The 23,858-nt window shown below is 42.2% G+C and overlaps 1 protein-coding gene across 1 annotated transcript in view; it reads left to right on the top strand.

Annotated features, from left to right (window-relative positions):
• VOPP1 (VOPP1 WW domain binding protein) overlaps positions 1-23,858 on the top strand; it is a 67,461-nt gene that overhangs the window by 37,286 nt on the left and 6,317 nt on the right. The window contains exons 2-4 of the mRNA XM_074541300.1: positions 7,129-7,187; positions 20,290-20,367; positions 22,378-22,514. Of these exons, the coding sequence (XP_074397401.1) occupies positions 7,129-7,187; positions 20,290-20,367; positions 22,378-22,514 (274 nt within the window). The remainder of the gene's footprint in view (positions 1-7,128; positions 7,188-20,289; positions 20,368-22,377; positions 22,515-23,858) is intronic.

Below are 23,858 nucleotides of genomic sequence, written 5' to 3'. Positions count from 1 at the left end.
TCCCATCTTTTATGTTTGTGCAATTATTGCTGCATTCATGAGTGTAGAAATGAAAGGAAGAAGGTAAAGCAAGTCCTAAACTTCTCTGATATTGAGGCTCTCTTTGCACTTTTGTAAGCATCGGGTTTGATATTCTGGTGTAGAACTGAGCTGGCTAATTCACACAACTATGACAACTATCATAACTATGCTTTCCAAACAGTCTGAAAAAGACTGAGTACAGCTGTTCCATCCAAGGCAGTCTGATGGTGGTTTGGGCTGTGATGTGAAGTTGGATATGAGTCAGCAGCAGTATGCCCTGGAAGCCAAAAGAGCCAGCTGTGTCCTGGATGCATCAGGCACAGCATTGCTGGCTGGTCCAATATCCTGCTCTGCACTGCACTGAAAGGTGTGGCTCCACACGGAGTTCCGTGTGCAGTTCTGGGTGCCACAATATTAGAGGAACATAAAATTATTAGAGAGCATCAAGAGGAGGTGCCTGAGGTGGTGAAAGACCTTGACGGCAAGTAATAAGAAGCAACTGGGATCACTGGTTTGGTGGAGTGTGGAGAAAAGAAGGCTGAGGGGTGATCTCATGGAAGTCTATAACTTCCTCAAGAGGGGTAGTGGATGGGAGGTGCTAATCTCTCTCTGGTGACCAGCAGTAAGATGTGAGGGGATAGAATTAAGTTGCATTGTAGGAAAAGGTTCCTTGCTGAGAAGATTGCTGGAACAGCCTATCCAGGGAAGTGGTTGTGGCACCAAGCCTGTATGAGTTCAAGGAGCATCTGCATGATGCTCTCAGCCATATGGTGTAATGTCCGATAGTCCTGTGAGGAACAGGGACTTGGACTGAATGATTTTCATGGGGCCCCTCCAAGTTGCGATGTTCCGTGATTCTGTGGTAGTTGTGCTTATTAATTCCTCATAGAAGCGCTCCCACGTGCCAAGAGATAATTGGTAGGTGTGGCTGCTGGTAGCAGGTGTAGGTGAGAAGGGAGAGGGAGCTGAGAGAGGCGGCGGTGTGGGTGAGGTCGGTGCAGGGATCATTGCCCGGCCGGGCTGCGGGAGGGCGCAGCAGCCCCGGGGCGCTGCGGGAGGGAGGGCGCTGTCCGCGGTGCTGAGCGCCCTCCCTGCGTGCGCTCTGAAATACAAAAATATGGGCTTTGCCTGTTATTTCTTCCTTTTTCCCTTGTATATGGATGGAGGAATTATATTCAACTGAAATTGTATTGTTCTGGCACTGAAGCGCGTTTGCAATTTGCTGCATAATGGCCAAAAAAAAAAAAAAAAAAGAAAGGAAAAGAAAATTAAACAAATAAATGAGTCAGGTTCCTGAAATGAAATGGTAGAATGGAACACAAGGGATATTTGTATTTCCTCTCTGGGAAAGGTGAATAGATCTAAATGTAAAATAATGCTTTGTGATGGGAAGCTATCTAATGCTAAACTCACATTAATTCTAAATAAAAAATATGATAATTAATACATGTGCTCTGAACAGCAGAAGAAGTAGTAAGAATTAGATGCTTGTGCTGAAATTTTTGCTGTTGCAAAACATTCTGATTAATTCAAGGTGGAAAAGTTGTTTCTTTTATGAATCCTATTATCAGCAATATTATCTTCTTTCTTAGAGAACAGACAAAAAGTCTAACTAAAAGCAGTTGTTTTAACCAAAACAATTTAATTTCCTTATGAAATATATGAAAATCATTATTTATACTGTGAGCTATATGACTTCGTAATTTTGGCGTTGGTGAAAGAGATGTATAGCTGAAATAGTATTTGTTCTGTTTACTGTTAAATGGGAGGGAAAGCTTGATAAAGGATTGGCATCTTTTTATACAAGAGCTTCCTGATGTGTTCTCATTACTTCATTAAATAAAAATACCTTAACATAATCCTGAGTTTTAGTAAAATTTGCTCCTGTCTTTCACAACAAGGGTATATGTTGAAATCACTGGTAGCATGGCCTGCTAGCTCAGTGTCTTGGAATAGTTTTGCAGATGAGCAACTTTCACCTCAGCTGTTAGCATCATGAGGGAAGAAGTAGGGATGAATTTTGATGGATTCAGGCAAGGCTAAAACAAAATGTGTTTTCTCTAGCAAACTATTTTCACCCTTAGGCTGCGCTTTCCAGATTCAGGATATGCTGTCTCTTACTTTAATGGATAGTTTGCCCTTTTCTTGGCAATAGAAGAACAGGATGCCTCGTATTCTTGTGTCTGCACAAACAGTCTTTCAAACTTTCAGCACACAAGTTTCTTCTGATGCAGCCCAGCTTGTATCTCATAATGCTTCCAGCTCTTGTCTAGGCACTGAAAGGGATAGTGTTCTGAAAACTGATGCAGTTTTAAAGGTCAGATCCCATAAAACGTTGTGATTCGTAGCCAATAATGTGCCTTCTGGAACTGCTTATTTAGTCTGGAGTTGCACCGTGGACTTTATCTTCATTTTGTCTGGGCTTCATCAAGTATTTGCTGCATGCAGTCACCAATAAAACCAGGGAAGAGCTGAATTTTGCAAGTGGCCTTCTGTAAGAGAGGCAACAGGTATAGATAGTTGTTTCTCAGATGCTGTGGGGCCCTATGGTGAGAAAGGTGTTCTCCTTCCCATTTTCTCAGATTTTAGTTTGATTCAACAGTATGGAAGACAGAGTTCTGGCTGTTGGAATACGATTGTGTGATGCTCAGAAACATTAAGATACTTGTAGCATTATACTTGTCAAAGATACTTCTAGCTCTTTCTTCCTGTTCATCTGTGTATTAATCCAAGCAGAGCCTCAGAGGCTGCAGCCACAGGACTGGCATGGGGATGGATCATCTTGAACCCTAATAAGGTATAACATGTACCCAGCTAAGTGGCAGGTTACAGCCACTAAGCAGGTCACCCCAGAATACCAGGTCAGTGTTAAATACCTGGTTTTGTTCTTCTGAATCTACCTTGGATCCTTGTAAGTGTAATACATAATGGAAGAGAAAGGCTCACCCTCAGTTGCTGGTAACTGATAGGTTTTCATTGGCCTTGTGACAGATAACAGCCTCCTACAGAGTCTGGCTTTGAGCAGATGTCACCAGTTCTCTCTGCATGTCCCTTCAGCATACAGATAGCAATCACCCTCCATCTGCCCTCCATGGCATGGCTGTCCACAGCAGGCTGCTTTTTCCATTGGTACCCATAACAGAAATGGACTGTACTCATGCTGGACTATACTGTATTCATGCTGGAATATGCACATGGGGCTTTATTTGCTTTTACTTTTTTGTTATTAATTTCCAAACCTCCACTGAAGGCCCAGGCTGTGAATCCCTTGATTACAAAGAGTAATTAATTGATCAGATCTGTTTTCTTTTTGTTGTCCTGTGGGCTGAGAGATAATGATGTGCAATGTGAGGGATATTCCTGCTAGAGATAGGATTTGCAGAAATACTATCTGTGGAGTACCACCTGACATTCAGTGAGCAGGCTGCCTGCTCTAGCATTCCCCACGCCATGTGCATGTATTTTGTGTTCTGTATTTTATGGTGTGATCAAAACCAGTCTTTGGATAATGTTTTAGTAACTCCTATTTCTCATTGTTCTTACTAGCAGCCGTAACATTTGCAATATCAGTCTGTGGCAGGAAGCAGGTGTCCTTTTTAAAAGGAAATCTGAACTAATTTAGAGACCACAGAAAAGGACAGCTTGCAATTCACATTGCAACAGTCCTGCAGAGAAAACAGGCTACAAGACAGATGCCGATTTATTTAAAATCAGACAAACAAAAAAACAAGTATTGTGTTTTTTCTTTCTCTCCTTTTCTTTGCAAACTTAAGGAATGTGTTCAAGCATCTGGCTAATTCACATACCATTAATTCTCTAAAGATTACATATGCACACCTAATTAAACCTGCATAATTTGTTTTAAAAATGAATGTACTCTCATATTTATATTTTTATAGCTGTGCCAAATCCTTAAAGGGCATAGAAGGGAAAATTTTGTAAGAGAAATGTGCAGTAGTCCTTTCCCTAGAAAAGCTGGAAGTATCAGTAGGGCTGTACCTAATCTTAGTTACAAAACTGTAGACACACTGTTTTGGCTACTAGTGAATGGGTAAATGGCTTTTTAAATACATGAATGAATGCTTGTTAGAAAGCCTGAGATACAGCCTGTCTTCAAATGGGAGCTGGCAGAGTGGGCAGCCCTCCTGATGTGTGAGGTCCTATTGTATGGCAGCAATATGACTAATCTTCCCTTTGCCTCTGGTTTGTGGGCTGCAGCGAGTTCCTGCCAGCTGTGCATCCTTGAGGATTTAATAGTCTCCAACAGCCACAAGGACATGAGAGCCTGATGCTGATGGCACATGTCTCCTCTTACTCTTGTGTGGCTCTCCACCAGCTTAGCTCTTGAGGCCAATACCACTCAGAAGAGTAATTTGGGTCTTGGCAAGCGGCGGATTATCATAGCCTTCTTCAGAGGATGGATGTGGGGTGGGAAAAGCTAATCTGTACCCTGACCCCCGTTCATCTCTCTGGGGCCTGAGTGCTCAAGGCACTGAGATCCTTAGCAGCAGTGACATTCTCCACTTGCTCTCAGCAGCAATTCTGCAAAGTCTGCTAACCAGCAGTGGAGAGGGTGGTTAGTAGCCGCCTGCTTTGTGTCAGGCTCTCCTGGAGTAGAGTTGCCATGGAGATGGGTGGGAGTTTAGCGGAGCAGGGAGCTCGGCGCTTTGCCCTTGTGCGTGTAAATCTGTCTGACATGTCATGTGCATCACATTTGGCTCCGCTGCTCACATTTGAGGTCCACTGGATTTTCTTGCCCGATTCCCATGTAGGAGAGCTGAATAACTGCCATGCAGCATTCGTAGCTCTGTGATATTAAAAAAAGGCAGAACTGGGATTGGTGCCTGCTCTTCCAGGGCCAATTTAAAGCTAAATCTGGACACCAAAGGATGTTTAGAGCAGGTATCTAAGCCCTGTAAGATGGAAGGAACTTTCCCAGGCTGGAGCCTTTCTTGTGACAGCAGTAAGCATATTGGCTGTCTAAAAAGAGAATTATTTAGAGGCAGAAACAGAAATCCTACATTAGGGAGATGTTGGAAGGTGGAATCTTCCCAATTAATTTTAGAACTTGTGAAGCAGATTAAAATATGGGGGGAGAGTGCTGAATATAAATAAATGTCTGCTTTACACTTACAAAGGGTGTGCAGGCTCCACGTACTCAGAAACATTTCTGGGAAAGCATCAATTAAAATGTTTGAGACTGACAAAAGGCTTCCAGGCTGTTGAGGTAAATGGTGACTCATACTGGCCAAGAAGCAGGAAGGAAAAACATTTAATGGCAGCGCCACCCCAAGCTGTACTCTGAAATGAGGCTTCCCAGGGGTGTGACCTGCAGACACTGGATTTGAGCCAATTTCTGCTGATCTACAGCCATCAAAGGTGAAGAGCCAAAGTATTTTTCAGTGAATTTGGCAGCATGCTACTGGGTTTTTCGATGCATGTGGGTTTGCATGGTGTTATGGAGAGAAACTTGACATATTTCTAATTTTAGAGTAAGAGGAAACAGCTGGGTGGTGAAAATATTTGGAAGGAAGGGTTAAAAAGTTGGAAACATTGAAGGAGGACAGAGAGGGAATAGAGTGAATGCAGAGAGGGATCTTTGAACACCACTTGCTTCAGTAGAAGCTAAAGAGTCCTCCTGAATATACTGCCTGGGCCGTGGCATCAGTTTGAGATGGGAACAAAGTTTCTGCTGTGTTTATCCCAGGGAAAGAGGACTGGTCTTTCCAGCATAAGCTAAAGCTTGTGCATCTCGAAGACTGGTGTGAGCCTGTTGTGTTACTGGAAAAAGGCCTCAACACATGCTTCAAAAGCATCTCCTCCTCCTCCCCCAATCTCCTGTACCACTCTTAACAATTTAATCCATAGCAGTTTGTCTTCACAGGCTGTAATTGATCTGTCTGTGATTTAGCTCATCAGACACTCATTAAGGAGTTTGCAGCCTTTTTTTATTCATGAAGAGTGAGACTCAAGGATCTAAAACCACTTTGTCTTTGTTTTAACTGGATTCATTTAGTATTCTGGGATTTGGGATGGCTAATAAACTTAAACGAGCTATTATTTAAAGGTGAGCTGCCAAGTGAACATGAAGAATGATCCAAACGCTGGCAGTGTGCCAGTGGCTCTCTCTGGTCAGGTGTCAGGTGTGAGCAGCAGAGGGAATATTGGCTAAAACCCCAGATATTCCTCACAGCTCTGCAGTGGGTGTCCCACAGTGCCCTGCCCATGACTGATGGGATGATCCAGCTTGCAGGGGAGCTGCTGGAGCCGTGTCTGCAGTGAAGATGCCATTTTGTGCTAGTGATGTCAGTGGGATACACAGAAATGTTTGGTGCATTGTGTAGAGTTTGAGCTTGACATCTGGTTTTCTTTACTGGGGCCGCTATTGTTCCGAGCTGCCGCCTGTGCTTGGGCAGTGTTCGTAAGGATGAGCACTTCTCACGTTGCTGGCACACACAGCTGAGGAAATGCCTGTCCAGGCCTTTCACAGGGCAATCTGCAAAAGAGAACAATACCTCTGAGCTGCAGAAAGCAGTTTCCTTTCCCCACTGCTTTAATGAACACTTGAGGCATTTCCAAGCTGTAGGAAGAGGAGATGGGAGAGATGGTTCTCCATTCTGCTCCTTCCTGAGCCTGGCTCTGCATGCCACACACATCCAGCAAGATGAATAATTCCCTGTAACTTGAATTTACTGTGCAGTCATACGTGTGGTATCATCACATTGCTTGTGCCTTGGATGTCACGTAGGGGGCTATGGCCGCCATGGACTCTAAAGTTGTCCGTGGTTTTAAGGCAGCAGCTCTGCCAGGGAACACATGCAGCTGGATCCTGGGTCTGTGCCAAATGTACTGACTTGTTTGGGAGCTGTGGGAAGCTGGTGGGGCCCCGCAGACAAAGCCCTGAGTGAGGCATCTGAATCCTGGCAGGACACGCTGCCATTTACGTGAACCGACTTCCCGCTTGCTGTGCGTATCTGGATTGGGAAATCTTTGGGAATATAAACTTCTCCTAGCTGCTCGGAGTCACAGTATTTATAAATACTCTAAGCTTTATGGCTATAAATCATCCTATGTAAATATTAATACCATATTTTTCTTTCTTTGTAGTGTACAGAGGCCAAAAAGCATTGCTGGTACTTTGAAGGATTATATCCTACATATTATATGTAAGTAGTCATTGCTTTTCTTTTTCAAAAGAGAATTAGATTCTGTAGGCTCTTAGACTGTTACTCTTTTACTAGTTATACTTTTTCTATAACTCATCTGAGACTTTTGCAAAATCAGAAATGAAGATGCAGTAAAAGTGTACAGATTCATTTTGCCGCACACCCTAGATGACCTTTCCAACTGAAAACAAAACTCAAGTACTTGAACAGCTCTTATTTCAGAACACTGAAAGGAAACATAAGTAGACCAATGTAAAGACAGTTCTCCCTTTGTTTTGAACAAGGACAGGTAATCAGACAGAATACCTTGAATGCTTTGGAGGTAACTTTGTCCCTGTGCTAGTACTGTTGTTTAATTTAGGGAGTTGAGATCGTTTGTTATCCATGGCATAACTGTCCTTTTGATGAGTGGCATCTGCATTCACATCAAGCTTGGGTATGAACCAAATGTCAGTGACCTGTAGGTATGTGACTGAGGATCTCTCTAATTGCGGTTTTCTGTTTCAGATTGCCCACAGCAATGGCAAAAAAAGTGGAGGAAATATGTGGATGGGAGGTACATTCATTGTGGGTTTGGGGGCAGAAAGGAGATAAACGTAGTAAACTTTCTACCTGGTTGTGTAACTTTATAATTGCAAACAACTGTAAACATAAGTTAGAAAAAAAAAAAGCAGGGTGGAAAAGCATTAGGTTATCTGTTCCCTGAGCAAGCTCTTTCTTGCTGAAGGATTGGAAATTATTGTAATCCTTATGCTACCCAAGAGCTTCCCTCCCTTTTCTTTTCCACCTCCGCTTCATCTGCCAGAAGGAGGAGAGAAATGCTAGAGACAAAAAGCAGCTAGGAAGCCAGTTGCAAAACAAAGCCCACAGAAAGAATGAAACACCATGATTTGATCATCTGTGATCCTGGATATTAACTGCTTAGGAAGTGTTTGTGCCTAGAACTGTCCTTTTTTCAGGTGACTGAAATGTGGAGAGTTACTCATAAGTGGTTGGCCAAAACAGATGGGGGAATTTAAATAAGTTCATTTTCTTTGCATGCTAATAACAATGGGACTTTGGTTACACCTACATTTTATTTTGCTTTTCTGCAGTGTGAGAAAGAAGCTGGGATGTCACAAAATTACAAAAATCCGCTGCACCTTGACATTCAGGAGTGTGTTATTCATCATCACCTTGGTGTTTTGCTTAGGTTTCTGCCCACGTGATTTTACAGATAGTGTTTGTCTCCCTTGGCAATACAAAGGGGTGGCTACTTGGAGCTTGGGTATCGAGAGATTGGGTTCAGATCCTTTGTGTACATACAGATTCCTCCAAAAAAAAGGGGGCTAAAAAAAAATCCTGTTCTTTATTGACACTGTCAAGTCAATCAGAAGACTGTCACTGGTCATCCTGTGTTTTGTGGTAGTTACTGCAGCACCGTGTTAGCCAGGTCATTGCATGGAAGTGTCATGGTTGCCACTCTCCTGAATAATGGAAGTCAATGGAAAAAGGAAGGGGGAAGGGGCAGGATGTGTGTGCTTAGCAGTTGTCCCAGGGATGATGAGTGTCCTGTTAATGCTAATGTTTTTGTTGTGATTATGAGTTTAAGTGGGCAAGAAGAAACACTAGGGAAAGGCGATAAGGATTTGGGGATGGTAAAGCTCAGAGCACAGATACTATGTGTGACAAGTGAAGGAACAGGGAGAGAGTATTTGAGTGCACAGCCCAGCAGGGTTAAAGGGGGGATGCATCAAAGCAGTAGGAAGGTCATGCATGTCTGCAGTGCCTGGGCTGTTCTACTTTGTTACTTCTGCAATGTCAGTTTCTGTTGTTCAGGGTCCCCAGCTGCTTCCTACCTGTGCTGTCTTTTCACACCTCTGTGGTGGAGCAGAGGCACAACTCCAATCTCAGTATTTTAGGGCGAAGTCCCATTGCTTCAGCACTTGTTTGACCCTTCACTGAATTAATTCAATTTGCTAATCCCACAGAAAGTTGTTCATTTTAGCACATTTGAGCCAGTGTTGAATCAGCTTGGTATAGTTTTTGGCAAACACCGGTGAAATGGGAGGAAGGGAGTATTCTGCATATTGTGGGGGAGGAGGCATGAATAGCATAGTCTCCATCAGCATATGGTTACATGTTAAATTATCTAAAGGCATCATGCATAACTTTGTCCTGAGAGTGCCTCCTCTGTGCGAATCTGGATCTGGGATGTGCTCTAGTGAAACGGGTTTTATTTTATCTTACCATTTCTGTAGCAACAGTCCATACCAAGCAGATATATTTAGATTTATATTTAAAGGAGTTTGCAGTAGATTCCACTTGTTTCTATCACTGATTTTGTGAACAGACTTTTTTCTCCCCAGCTAATGTATGTAGTCTCTCCTTTTATCTCGAGACTATCTTTGGAGACTTACGAAAGCCAGCAATGCAATCCTTTTTAATGATTTTCCTGTGATTTCAGTCCCATGCTGGCACTATGTCACATCTCCAACGGAGACAGTTGGTATTATAATGAAAAGGTTGGCATGTCAGCTCAGAAATGCCAAGTGCTGAGTCTATTCACAAATACAGTGTGGCATGCTGGGACAGAGGTATCCCTGAACTGGCCCATCTACAGCCGTTGCACTTCTGGGTAGGCACGTCCTCCTGGAAGGTGCCTGCCTCGCTTTAAATTACCCAGAGCAATAGAAGTCTGGTGGACTGTCATATAAAGTGGTGGTTTGCTTTTCTCAGAAGTTTAAAGGCAAGATAGCTGAGTTAATCTTTCCTGTAAAGGCTCTACTTCAGCCATCCAAAGACAGATAAGAATGTGTCTGCTAAGCCAGAGGAACAGTGTGCCAAAAGAAGTGTTCTGGAAATTCTGTTAGATTTGGGTGGCTAAAACTTGCAGTAATATGACAGTTCCTCTTTTGGAGCTTAATTTTTTTCAGTGGTTTTTTTATTCAGTCTGCCTTCCAGCATAATAATTTTAAAAAGAAAAATCTTTTAGAGATACTGTTCAAAACTTTCTTAAAACTTGTCTTTTATGCTTTCCATCTTAACAGCTAGGGCAAAGGTTGAAGATCACAGTTCCAGAACTAATGATACATCTTTCTGTCCAATTATTTAATGGTATTAGTATTTTTTAAAAATAATATTTTCCAATAAAAATAGTTATTCCATCCTTCATATATCATCAATAAGCTTTAGTTTAATTCAAGCATATTTCTTCCAAATGTAATTCCATTTCTTAAGGCTAGACTGAGAAATTGATAATTTTCCAAAATCTTTTCCCTCTCCTATGAGAGTAAGGTACAGCGTATTTCTGACCAGAAGTGAACATGGAAAGTTTACCAAGAATTTGAGAGACATATGCTGGTCTTCTGTCCTTAATACAGACAATTTCAAAGACTGCGCTTAACTTATTTCCCTAACCCATCCAACCATTTGTCCATGTCCTTGTTGCTTGAGTCACCAGAGACTCTTGTCAGTTAGATACTTTTCTCCTACTTCAGCAAAATGTTTTTTAAATGTGACTTAGAAAAATAAGTAAGCAAATATAAAGCAGGGAAAGGATTTAGTCATCGGAGTCTAATTCTTATCCTTTGGAAAAGCAGGGAGCCAAGTTGTTCCTGAGTTTGCTTAAAGAATTAGATCATACGTCTCCTTGTGTGGATGCACAGAAAGTGATTCAGAATTTAAAGCTGTCTCAAGAGACTCGACTGATGCTCTACAAGCATCCTCATCCCACTCTCACTTAAGTAAGCCAGCTCAGCCTTATCTCAGATGTGCTGATGGTTGGCAGAAGAAACAGTCAAAGTACTTTTCTTCCATGGCAATGATGTGAATAGTAACATAGAGAATGCATTGGATTGCAAAACCACCTTCCCTGTAGGCAGATGCCAGCAGCACTTAAGATACTCCAGTTGTTTTTCCATTTCTAAGTTGGGCATGAATAGGAGAGGGAAGGCTGCCTTATGCTTTGCTGATGAGTAGTAGTTTGATTGGAATGATTGTGGATGTCTCCTTCACTGCAGAATCAAGTGTATTTCCTAGTATGACTGATCAGTCCCGTAGGTCTTTTCTGTTTATTTTTCCTTCAGTTGTTAGCTACCATCATACTGGGGCATTTAATGAGGTGATAAATTCCAGATGCATGTTTCTAATCCTCTCCTTGCCAGGCTGCATGGCATATTTATAAAACAGCAGGAATGTTTTTGAGTGTGAGCAGTAGGCTTGTGTCCACAGCAATAGATATGCCACGGCTGGTGCCACTGGGTCAGTGAAGGACTCACCCACAGGGAGGGCACCCATTATCCCCTGCCCTCTGAGCCTCACCATGGTGTTTCTGTTTGTTTGTTTTTTGGGGTTTTTTAAACACATCTAGCTGCCTGCCTGTCCAGGCTGTAAGGTGTGCACTTGGTTATGAGAATGTTGAGGGAGACAGTGTGGAAGCCATGCTGAAGCTGGGGTAAATGACATCTCCCACTCCCTGGTGTGTCCACAGATGGCTTCCACTGCCATTGTAGTGGTGGAAGCTCTTCTTGCTGCACTAGGTGTCCCTTCCAACTAATAGGTGTAGGTGAGATTTGGCTTTTCTAACATCACACCTACTTGTGTATGTGAAGATTTCAAAATGCCTCCTTGGTAGCCTGTATCATCTTCTGCCTCCTAAATACTGAATTTTTGCCATTTGAGTTCTGCTCTGGGTTCCTTGTCTTAGGTAGGTCTTGGCTTCTCAAAGGTATGCTATTAGGTGAAAGACCTCCAGAAAAAAACATGAAATTTTTCTCTGGAAGAAAGTGTTAACCATTGCTGTTGGTAATTATGTGAAGCACAGAACAGAAAGGACGGGTATCTCTTATTACCTTCTATTTCTTATCCAAAGCAGGATCTGAATTAATGTTGAAAGCAGGTGGAAGTGCTATATTTTTAGGGTAGTGTATTTTGGCTAAAGTTTTATTTTGGCCATAAAAACCAGTTTACTGCATACAACAGACAACTGCACATGTACACATTTGTGTTGATGAAATCTGTTTAATTTTTCATTTAGAATTAGTATAAGAACACTAACAGACACCTAAATGAATGTTAGGTATTATTCTTCATGTTTAAGACATGTTCCTACCCTGCATGGGAAGAGTAATTTATTTTTCTTATTGTAGAGAAGAATGAGGAATATATTAAATTTGCAGTTTTTCAGGGATTTTGAAGTAATTTTGTTGTGCATTTTCACATGCTTCTCTTACTTTGCTGATGTTAAGTTTTGTTGTATTTGTCACGCAGCCATACTCATCTGGCTGGTTTTGAATGTGAGTCCTTTTATTCTTTGTGATCAGTCCATAATAGTTCTGTGCATTATCAAGAACCTGCAAAATGTCCCAGGTGAAAACATTAAAAAGTGGTTTTTTCTTGCTGTTGCTCAGATAGCTCAGAGGGCACTTCTTCCATCAATGTATGTCCAAGAGGCTGGGAAACCACCCCAGTCCAGACACTGGGAGTGTTGCATGATGGTGGCTATTGTCTGTGCTCCACATCCTGTTGTGTTTACTGCTGTTAATTAAGTTGGCTTTCTGATGGTACACTTAGCTTTCCACTGCAATTACAGCTGCATGAAGTGTCAGCAGGTGTGTGCTTAGTGAGGTAATATAGCTGCTGATTTATCCTTCCATTGGTTTGAAGCCACCAGGGAGGAGGGAGAGGGGAGGCAATGTAATAGTTTTGCATGCTTGCAGGCGCCTTGAATAGCTGGCACTGTACAGACGGATTCCCTCCAGGGCTCACTTTTGCAGTGAGCAGCCCCAGGAAGGGCCTGATTGCAGATGTGGTTCATTGCAAGAATGTAAGGACATGGTTTGTGTTGACAACAAAGACAGCAGTAATCACCAGACCACCTGTAGAAAAGGCAACAGAATCCCACCAGCAGTGCTCAGTCCTCTGCAGCCTTAAACAATAGTGGTGCAAAAAGTCAAGGCTTCAAAAGTCAGTGCCCTTGAAGGGGCTTACTCCTTGCTCCAAGTAAGAGTTACCCAGCAGGTAGGTGCCTTGCCACAAACTGGAATTTCCTTCAGTGGATCAATTATCTAAAGCAATCTGGGGTGAATTAGGCTGCCAAGTTAACACCTAGCTCAACTTGCTAGGAGCAGGTCCTGGAGGGGGGTTAGTATATCAACCAACCTTCACAACCTATCAAACAGGTGATGGGCCTAATTTCAGATTTAAGGGATGATTTTGGAGTTGGAGGCTGACCAGGTATAGGCTGCTAACTCTGAGAAGGTGAGGAAAGAAAAAAAGAGGGCATCCTCTCTCTTCTAGTGGGGTACTCTTCTGAGACCAGACCCTTCCCTGGCTGAGGTGGAGCAGAGAACTCAGTCCCATCCCCTTCTCACTTCCAGAGGATGTGATAACCACAGCTGTGGCTTACTGTGAGTGAGCCTCACTTTTTCCTATGGAAGATGTTTGACTTGAAATACTCATCGGGTCTTAATTCTTCCATGTCCCAGGCAAGAACCCTAATGAGAGACTGAGAATCAGTTTCTTCTGGCTTCCTGTCAGTGGGAAAGGTTGTACCTGGTTTGAGCTTCAGTGGACAGTGCCAGAGTGCATCTGATGCCTAAGTGATCTTGAAATTCTAACACTTTCTAAGTAGGGAGACCCCAAATTAAAGTTTTGAAAGACTTGATGGCACTTAACAGCTGGCCATTACCACCCAGTCCTTCTCTGCATTTGATCATGCAGTGGCTTGGTGCAGGAAAAAAAGGTTTACTATGCTTGAGTATTTTAAATTGAGGCAGACAGCAAATTCGTGGATACCCATCGCCCCCTGCCAGCAGACTTATGCTTTCCCAAAGCAGGGATGAGATGCAGTAGGACTGCCTGCCCACTGGGAGCAGCTTGAAATACGTAGAACTAATCTGTTTTATAAGGGGCCTCATGGTTAACTAGGATTCCTCATTCCTGTTGATCCAAGAAATTTACAATTCCACCTCCAGAAAATTCAAACTTGTCATACACATTATCTGTGGCTTACTTTTGTCAGAGCCTTAAGCAATCCTGTTTCTCTGCTTTGTTCTGTGAAAGAAAAGCCTGCAGCCTGTGTGGAAAAATGGCTCTTTAAGGCTCCATATATTGCCAAAGCCCAAGCCATTGCAATTCTTGCTAGGTTGTGCCACAAAGGAAGCAGAGAAAATTTCTAGATGGATATGTGCTGGCCAGAAAGCCAGGTAGTGGTACTTTACAGACAACAAAGAGAGTTCCTCTGCAGGGTGGCTTTCTTCATGGGATCTGGAAAGAGAGGCTGGGGTTATGGTAAACCTTTGGGTAGCAGAAGATTGTGAGAAGGATTGGTTTGATAGGAGCACCTGAGCAAATACTTCTCATGCCATCAGAAGTGGGGGAGGATTTACTGTATTCTGCTGAGTTTTTGCACAGAGATGGTATTTATAGGCTCTTCACCTAAAGAGTAATTGAGAAATGAGCTCTTTTTCAGCTGTTGCCTACTCTTGTTTTTCACATCTGTGTGAAGGACAGGAGCCAAATATCTTGTCTTTTAGGAGATTTTAGTTGTGTCAAAGCAGACAGGACTCTAATCTGAGGAAATACTGTTCTGTCTCATTTGTTTCTACTCTGCAGAAAAAATTTACCTGACAGCCCTTTTCCTTTGTTTTTGGCTTACATTTTCTTACATAAGGGCTGTGTGATATACCAAGTACCTGGATAACTATCTCTAGTGCTCTCTTTAGTACCAGTAGCAGTGATTTTGCTCTTAAGTACAGATATGCACTGAGGTTACAGCTCTACTGATCTATGAAGCAGCTGTATTTTTTATAATAAACTTATCTATTCATACATATCAGACCTCTGTTTGACAAGGCACTATTATTGCATATGCTGAGAGATCGCCTTTGCTATTTATAAGAAGATAAATGCTTTTGGGTGCTGAGAACCTGTACCTGCAGGTGTCTGCTGAAAATTAGGCCAAGGAGACATAAATGACCCTAAGACCAAGGCTGGAATGCAGATGTTCCCTATGAGCAAAGACCTTGCCTGTCTTAGTGCTCCTCAAGCACTTGAGTCAATGCTATGGAAGGATGTGGCTTTTGTGTTGCAGCATCTTTCTGGAGAGAGACTAAAACACTTTGGGACTCAGAAATAGTTGCTTAGGTGTGACTCCTGAGTGCAGAGTTAGACTCTCTGTTTCTGTTTCCACGTTCTGTGGGCTCCTGTAGCAAAACAGATTCCTTGGATAACCCCTCCATTGTGTGGTGGTTTTCCCCATGTCTGCAGCCAATAGCCTGTGTCCTTCCTTAGACAGCAGTACAGGCAATGGGTTTGCTTTGAAGGCTGCTTCTTATGGGAGGATGGCAATGCACTTACGAAATGTCTGAAATGAATAAAAGTTTCAGTAAACTTGGTAGAAAAAGAACTCTTTCTCAATTACATGGTGCACCTTCAGTTATCTTCCCCATTTTCTGTCTGTCGGGTCTAAGTCTTGTGGCAGTGTACCTCAGTGGCATCACTCCTCATAGATAGCAGAGCCATGACTCAGAGCTTCATCAGAATTGTTTCTGATAGTCACTTTGTGGTGATTGCCTGCTTTTACTTTTTGTCTCAAGCCCTATTTGTTTTTCTCTGTTCCTAAGTTGCAAGCAGATTAGATTATTTTATTTTTGAAACTTCCTTTGTCCTAGAACAAGTAAATGTGTGTGCTCACTTCAGATGTCTGCTCTCATCTGTTCCATGGGAGCAGACCTGAACCTTCTGACTTGAGGGCTCAGCATTGAATCTGCCTGGAGATGACCCAGCCTCAGCAGTTCATCCCTTGCAGCCCTTATGAAGAATCCTTCTGGTCTTTTGCCTGTGCCAATATTAGGGCCACATCTGGCACTTCCTTAGCTTCATCTAATGCTTCTACCAACCCTCAAAATGTTTCCTTTGTGTTCTTAGCTTTGCTTTACTGCTGTATTTTCATTTACACCATTCCCTTACTCCCTTCAGTTTTCTTGCCCCCTGCTCCAAAACTGCCAGTGCTTCTTGTGTTTCAGTGAATCCCAATTTGTATCATAGAATTTACAGATATGTGCAGCAATCATTTAACCTTTGACTGGTATGCAACCTTTTTTTGGAATTCATGTCAGGCCTGTCTTCAGAACAAGATGAGGTTAGAGATGATGCAGTTCACTGTATTTGGTTGTTGATGTGGAGCTGTGGTTTTATTTCACCCACTCATCCTCTGTCTCTGTGTCTGCAGTAGGGTTTCTGCCACTACATGTGGATTGACAATTTATGGTTTCTTCAGTCTTCCAAAATACATTACTAATCAAACATCTTAAATGCTAAATCAGGTTTTGGCCCATATGATGCAAAACATCTAGAGAAAAAACCTAAGAATATTACAGCTTCCATTTCAAAGATGTGGTGGTGGTAGGGAATGCAGCTCTTTGCTGCAGCAGCTCTACTGGGAAGGGAATTGTTCAGCTGTGTAGATGCAGGTGTAATTGGAGAAGAGCTATTGGACCATATCATTGAGCAGCTATTATCCACAGAACACTTGCAAGTAAAGAGTTTGTAAGGTTTGGGTCATACCATATTCCTTTATGAGGAATGATGCTTTGCTTGTCCATAAAGGAAGGAAGTTCAGTGCCATGATTTAAGTGTGAACCCAGAGAAAAACCATGTCCCTGTGACCTGACACAGTGTGTAACTTTGATCTGTGACACAGCACTTCCTTGGTGTGCCAGCAGTTCAGGACATTGGACATGCACATACAGTCCTTTTATTCCACTGAATTATGAATGAAAAGATGCACCTTCTAAATAATAAATCCCATTGCACACAGTTTTTGAAAGAGAGATTGTATTCTTGGTGAAGTTGCAGATTAGCAAAGCAACTAATTGTGTCTTCTCCTGTGTCATAGGTTAACTTTAGATCAATGAAATGAACATTGCCCCAGGGAAATGCAGTTCTTGGGATCATTACTGATCTCTGAAAGAGGGAAATTGACTTTAGAAAAGCCTTCTGGAGATGGGTTCAGTCCTGTTCTGATTGTTAGTAAGGGTCATTCTGCTTCAACTGGCATTAGGCACACTGGTCCTTCCTTGTAAAGCAAAGCCAGAGTATGGGTTCAATTTAAAGAAAATGCATACCATTCAATAAATATATGTGCATGTGCTTAATTATGTTTTTTTTTAATGAACCAGGGTCTTAGTTCTGCTGTGATTTGCCATCAGGCAGTGAGAGATAGTACATCAAAGACTGATTATACATAAGCTTGCATGTTACTCCATTAATAAGCTGATTTTGTTGTTGACTTTTGCAGGCTAATAAATATGGCTTTTGTAAGTAAGTTAATTGTCTTGTAATTGGGATGAATATTGTCAGGAGTTGTGTTGTTTTTCCACAGTGCATAGAATTAAGAACAAGAGATCAGCAGAGCTTGTGCTGTAGCCTGATGGCAGTATCACCAAATGGAATATTCACTCTTCCAGTCCTTTTTGGTGCTGCTGTCAGGTGGTGGGTAGTACAGACAGCAGGTTGGGATCATCCTTGATTCCAGCCTTGATTCCATGCTCCTACATATGGGTACATGTGTCCACTCTCACAGGCACACAGAAAAAAGCACCTGCTTGGTTTTATGGGTAAAAAGTGACAAGGTTACCAGTGTCAGATCTCAGAGGGTTGTGAGGGTTGTGGCACTGGTATCCTTTTGCAGATCCACCCAGCAAATGCAGTGGTCAGCCTGGGATGAGCTGGCTGAGCTCACTGGCTTTTACAGTAAGAGAGCTTACTGACTGCCAAGAATTGGAGCCACCATGAGAGACTCTTCCATCCTTTGCATCACTGTTTTCAACCATTTGAAAGTTCAGTCACCTGAAACTTCTCTTGATGGCCTGTTTGTTTGTCGGTCAGTGGTCTCAGGAGCTTCATAAATATTCAGCAGTGTAGCCTTTCTGCCTTCCAGCTGGTGCTTTAGCCTTCCTTTGGAGGAATAAAAGCTAAGCCTTTGAGACTTTAAAAATGGTGCTGACTTGTAACCTGGATAACTTAAAGATAAAAAACAGATTGGGGTACTGCATTCCTCTACAGATGCTCCTTTCATTTTGGTGGTTTGAATGCCCATAATTATGTATTTTAAAATAGCTATTTCCCATATTTTCTGGCTCTGAAGGAAACAGGTGCAAAATAAGCAAGGAAAGGGTGACCATGGGGGAAGTGTGTGTGCAGTCTCTGTGACCTCTCTGTTTAAGTTTTATTACAGGTGAAGCTCTTGGGGCCCTGGGAAGTGGTGCCTCCACTCCCCATCCTGTGTGTGGTCAGATGTAGGTGTCTGGGCTGACAGAGCCAGTGTGCAGAGGTAGAGATAAGGACTGCTCACATTCCTAAAATCCTTCTTTTTATTTTTGCCCTAATGGAGTCAAGAAGGGTTTCTAGGTTTATGGGCTCTGCTTCTTCTCTGGCCCAACAAAATCCAATCAGCCAAGGGGGCAAGTGCACCATGGATTAAGTGCTCCAACCAAAGCATGTTGAAGAACAAAGGGGTGCCATGAGCACTTCTGGTGGTAGCAGAAGCTCCCAGCCCATTTTGTAAGGAACCTGACTCTCCTTAACTTCAACATATGTCTTGAAAGCTCCTGTTGGTTTGAACCACTGTGGAAACATGGAGGAATACTTAATTTCTTGGTCCCAAGGGGACTGAAGTTAATGCTGACTTGCTAAGTCTTGTTAACAGTTATGTGAGGTTTGGTAGTTTCGAGTATGAGCAGTTGTCAGGGTCTTGGGAAGCTTTAAAGAAGGAAAATTGCAGATGGGTCACTTTCATGTTCAATGGCAGCAAAGTGGGTGTTTTCTCTTTTGGCATGAGCAGCTTCCTTGGCCTGAGTCTCAAACTGGGTGCCCGAGTGTCTTAATGAACTTTGCCATGATGATCATGTCAGATCCTCTGGCTTGCCTCAATAAATCCTACTTATTTGTCATCAGAAGAGCATGTAACTGTGTTTTCACTTGCAAAACAACTGATTATGTATCCATAGAGCAATCTCCTCTGGCCCCAGTTAGAGGCTGAAGCCTATGTGACAATGTATTTTCTGAGTGAAGCCTTGTTAATTGAGCATGTAAATGTGTAATTGTCTGTACAGTTATTCAGTTGACATGGTTTTAGTTTGCATACAAATATGGGAGCACAGTCATGCAGTTGAGCAAACTGTCCAAGATCAGATGCTTAAATAAATATGTGCATTCTGCACACAGATGTGAACACCCTTAAAAAGATCAATCCAGTTGTGGTCACCTCCTCTTTTCTTTTTGTGTGTGGATATGGTAATCTTATTGCTATATGCTTATTTTCATTCAAGTCTGTAACATACCACAGATTTTGTGTTAACTTGGTCCTTTTCCCTACTAAGTTTCACTGGTGTGGGAATAGGAGTTACCATTGGAATTGTTCAGAGGTTGCCCTTAATGTATGTGCCTGCTTTTTGTGCAGTGGTACCTCATGCCCACAATGACTGAGGATGGAATACCTTTGAAAATGTTCTGTGCATACAAAATATTAATTTGAAGTGTGCAGGTTTTTTAGAGAGAAGACTGCTTTAATAATGGGACTTGCTGGCAGTTGCAGTCCAATGCAACTTCTGAGCAGAAAAAAGGGCATAAAATTTGCAAGTAATGGTACGATTGGAATTTTCTTTGCACTCAGTGGTTTCTCTGCTTGGAAGGTGCTGATTTCAAAGAAAGGGTGATCTGGCAGTTTCATTCTGGCAGTTCTTGTCTATTCCTGTCAGTAAAACTCCAAACATCTGTTGAGAGTCTGCAGTATTTGTTTAATGTTAAAGTAAACGCAGCAATACTGCATTTCTTTATAACTTGTCCTTTTTTTATATAGAATTGAACACCATGTTTGGTCTTTTAGAGGTTGTTTGAGGTTAAGTATATAGGAAGTTAGTTTCACTAACATGGGAGAAGTCCCTGAGTAGGGATAGAGCTGTGCTGTGCATGTGAATGTGAATGACAGTTTTATCCAGCCAAGGGTAGTCTTTTCTTAAAATGATGCTTTGATTGGGGGTGTGAGTGGTGTCAGGGTTGGGGATGCCATTTCAATCTGACAGCCACTCAACATCCCTGTGTCTTTGTTTCTCCCCAGATGTCGCTCCTATGAGGATTGCTGTGGCTCACGATGCTGTGTAAGAGCTCTCTCTATCCAGCGACTATGGTATTTTTGGTAGGTGCAGGGCACTTGGAATTTTGTGTTTGTCCTCGTCTTGTTGGTCAGACTTAAATCAGGATATTGCCAGCCCTGGTATTTTAAAGTACAGCAGGTGCAAGTATGTAGGAAGGTATGTGTGTACATAGATATGCACGGATTTGATTTCTTTCTTATTAAATTCTCCTGATGTAATAAGAAAACACTGAAAAAGGAGGTTAGTCATGTCAGGCTGACCTTTCCTGCTTCTGCATCCTGCTGCTTTGTACAAGCAGCAGTTCCACTTTTATCCAGAATTGCTGAATTCTTTATGCCTGTCCCAGCTACTGCCAAACAGCAACATTCTTCCTGGGTTTTTTTTTTGGGCACTCGGTTTTAAAAGTGGATCCTATAAGCAGGATTGTGCTTTTAGGCAGGATTTAATATATTCCTGCCAGCTGAATTGAGGCTTCAATTAAAAAGGAAGAGAGGTACATTTATGGCTATGAGGATTTCACTGGAGATGACAGCAAAGGAAAAGAAGGCAGAAAGACTGAGCTTGTGAAACCAGCAGCAGTAATCTGGATAAAGCTTAAACTAATCACTGTTATATGCATAATGAAAAAATAAGGTAAATTCCTTTTGGAGTGGAATTTAAGAAAGCACCTGAATAAACCCTTCTCATTACAGTTGAGAGAAAGAAAAGGCTCCCTAGAAAACCTTTTTTCAGGCATTTAATGTGGAATTTGAAGATTGATTTTTAAAAAAGCCTTCAAAACTGAAACAAATAAACAGTGAGAAACAGAAGCCTGATGTATACTATAATACAGAGATTTCCCAAAGCTGATGTGGGATTTCAGTGTACAATCCTTACTGATATAAGTGAAGAGCTCTCTATCTCAATCCCTGGGGTGACGTCGTAAATCTCTGTTCTTCTGCTCAGAAAAAAATCCTTTGCAGGAACACTGCCAAAGGGGAATGTATAAATATTGGCTCAGGGAAAAAGAACCTCCTTCTGCTCTCATTTCTAATGTAGAAACAACAACAGAGTTTGAGCCTTTGCATGAAGTAGCTCTTGCTGCCATTCTGTGCCACACTCTTCCTCTCAGCCACCTGGGAATTTTCCAGAGATAAGCGTGGTGTGTAGGCTTGCCTCTGGCCAACTTCCTTGCCTTCCAAAAAAGCACAGTTGTCATTGTCTTCCAGTAAAAGGCCATGAAACAAGATGGCAATTACAGGCAGAGGAACCATTCCAATTTACAAGAGCTTTTATGAGTCACTGGAGTGTCTGGTAACTGATCAAGGAAAACACAGTGGAAGCTGCTGTCTAAAGACCAAAATCTGTGTGCCCTTGCTGCATGTTCCTGTTTCTGCCACACCAGGGCAAGGAAATGATGAGGACAGTTTAATTAGGTTGGAAAGGATGCTGAGAGAAGGAGAATTGTGGCTGAATAATGTCTTTTTTTCATGGAGAATGTAATACCCCATGTAGGAAGCACAAAGCAAAATCTGTCGCCTTCAGTACTGAATGCTTCAGTCTTCTGGGTTGAGCTTAAGTGCCAGCTACTGTATTTCCCATGGGAGTTGAAATTAAAATGTTGAGTTAATTTAAGAATATCCAAGATTCTTCTTTAAATGGCAAATGCAGAACAGTATTCCTCTCTGTACTCCACAAACATCCTGAGCAGCCTAGATGCTGTGAGCCTGGGGCCTGCATCCAAGAGGCACAGTTTGAAACTGTACTACAAACCTGGAATTTTAGGTTAGCATCCCAGAGGCCAAGGTCATGTGTGAACCTGAACTTTTGAAAAGTTCAAGTGTGTTTTACTTTTGGGTTACATGCCAGAGAGCACTGACAGCAGTACTAGTCACTGAAGATGTCCAGAATACATCCATGAGTGCTATCCCAAATGACAGACCTGCTCTTAAGAGACAACCTGCTTAAGAAATCCTGTTAAAAGTTGTAGGCTGATGTATTCTCAGTGAAAAATCTGGATTTAAATGCTGCCTAAATATACAGGTTTTGACTTCATTCTTCTTTTTGCCTAGGTTCCTTTTGATGATGGGAGTTTTGTTCTGTTGTGGAGCTGGTTTCTTTATCCGAAGGCGGATGTACCCTCCTCCATTAGTAGAAGAACCTACTTTTAATGTGTCTTACACCAGACAACCAGTCAACACTGCATCAGGTCAGAGAGTGCTCATAACGAGTTTCTTACTTTGGCCAAGGCACTAAAAAAGGGTGGGTTTTGGGCTTTTGTTTTTGGACTGGTTTTTGGACAGTGTGTGATTTGTACAAGGGATTGCACTGCACTCAGACACGCATCCACCTCCTGAGTGAGTGATGTGCTCAGCATTTCCAACAGCATAATTCAGCTGCAGCGTACAGAAGGGGTTTTGAAACACACGGGATGAGAGAACTTTCAGCTCTCTTTCAGTTCCTAATACCTTTACAGGTGTATATATAGGTATATATATATAATACCTTTACATGCATGGACAGAGGCTAGCAAGCTCTCCCTTTGTAGCACAGACAAAATGATAGGTGTCCAAATTCAACAGTCGCAGGAAGAAAGAGTTTTAAATACAATTGACAATATCTGGCAGAGCTGAAGGAAGCTTAGCATTTTCTTCCACAATCTGGCCATCCTGCAGGTTTTTTAAATTTTCCTTCAGTGTTCTGTGCTGGAGTCTTTCTGTGCCAAAGTGGTCTTTTACCCCTTGTTAGTCTGATTGCTGTCTCTCAAGTAAGTAAATACTGTGAGCATCAGGAGGACCTACCTAGTGAGGGCTCCTCTGCCAAAATTGCTTTCTAAGTTTGTAATTTCTTCCTTTCTGGTTGCTAGTTCTGGTTGGGAACACTCCTAGGCCTAAAAGGTTAAAAAGATGTTACAGACACAAACTGACACTTCTTTGTTTAAATTCTAAGGGTTTTTAGGGCTCCCATTCCACATCTGGTTTTCTCCTTAACTGAACAGAGAGTATTTTGCAGCTGGGGGGGAGCCAATCCAACTAGACTAATATTTTTAAGCCTGAAAAATAGCCTGAAGTTTATGTGAACAGGGAACGTCTTTGGCTGAACTGATAAACACCAGATTTAAATTTAGAGCACAGTTTTACTCTTTCATGGCACTTCATGGAACATTAATTGTGGGCAAATATAAAATCAGCACAAGCTCTTTGATGACGTGATTATGGCACCTGCTTCCAGACTGTTACTACTGTTACTTTAAAGCTTTGGGCTCTGAGCTAACCCCACAGTTTATTTTATTTTTTTTATTTTTAGTTTTTTCCACTGTTCTAGAAATATTTAACAGCAAAAGCAATGAGAATTAGTAGTCAAGCAAGTTCCCATTTTCCAGTAATTACTCTTCTGGGTTTGGTACCAGTAGCCAATTCACTGTTGAGGTGGAGCCCACAAAATGTGGCTCATTGCCTGTGTCCTTCCTTCCCTGCAGAGATAGCAGCAGCATCTTCTGCCACTCCAGCAGCATCTGCTGGGAGTAGTGCTCTTCTGGGAGCCTGACTGGGAG

Source organism: Zonotrichia albicollis, chromosome 1 (genome assembly GCF_047830755.1).
Source record: "Zonotrichia albicollis isolate bZonAlb1 chromosome 1, bZonAlb1.hap1, whole genome shotgun sequence".
Taxonomy (NCBI): Eukaryota; Metazoa; Chordata; class Aves; order Passeriformes; family Passerellidae; genus Zonotrichia; species Zonotrichia albicollis.
This window is presented reverse-complemented; position numbering and strand designations above follow the sequence as displayed.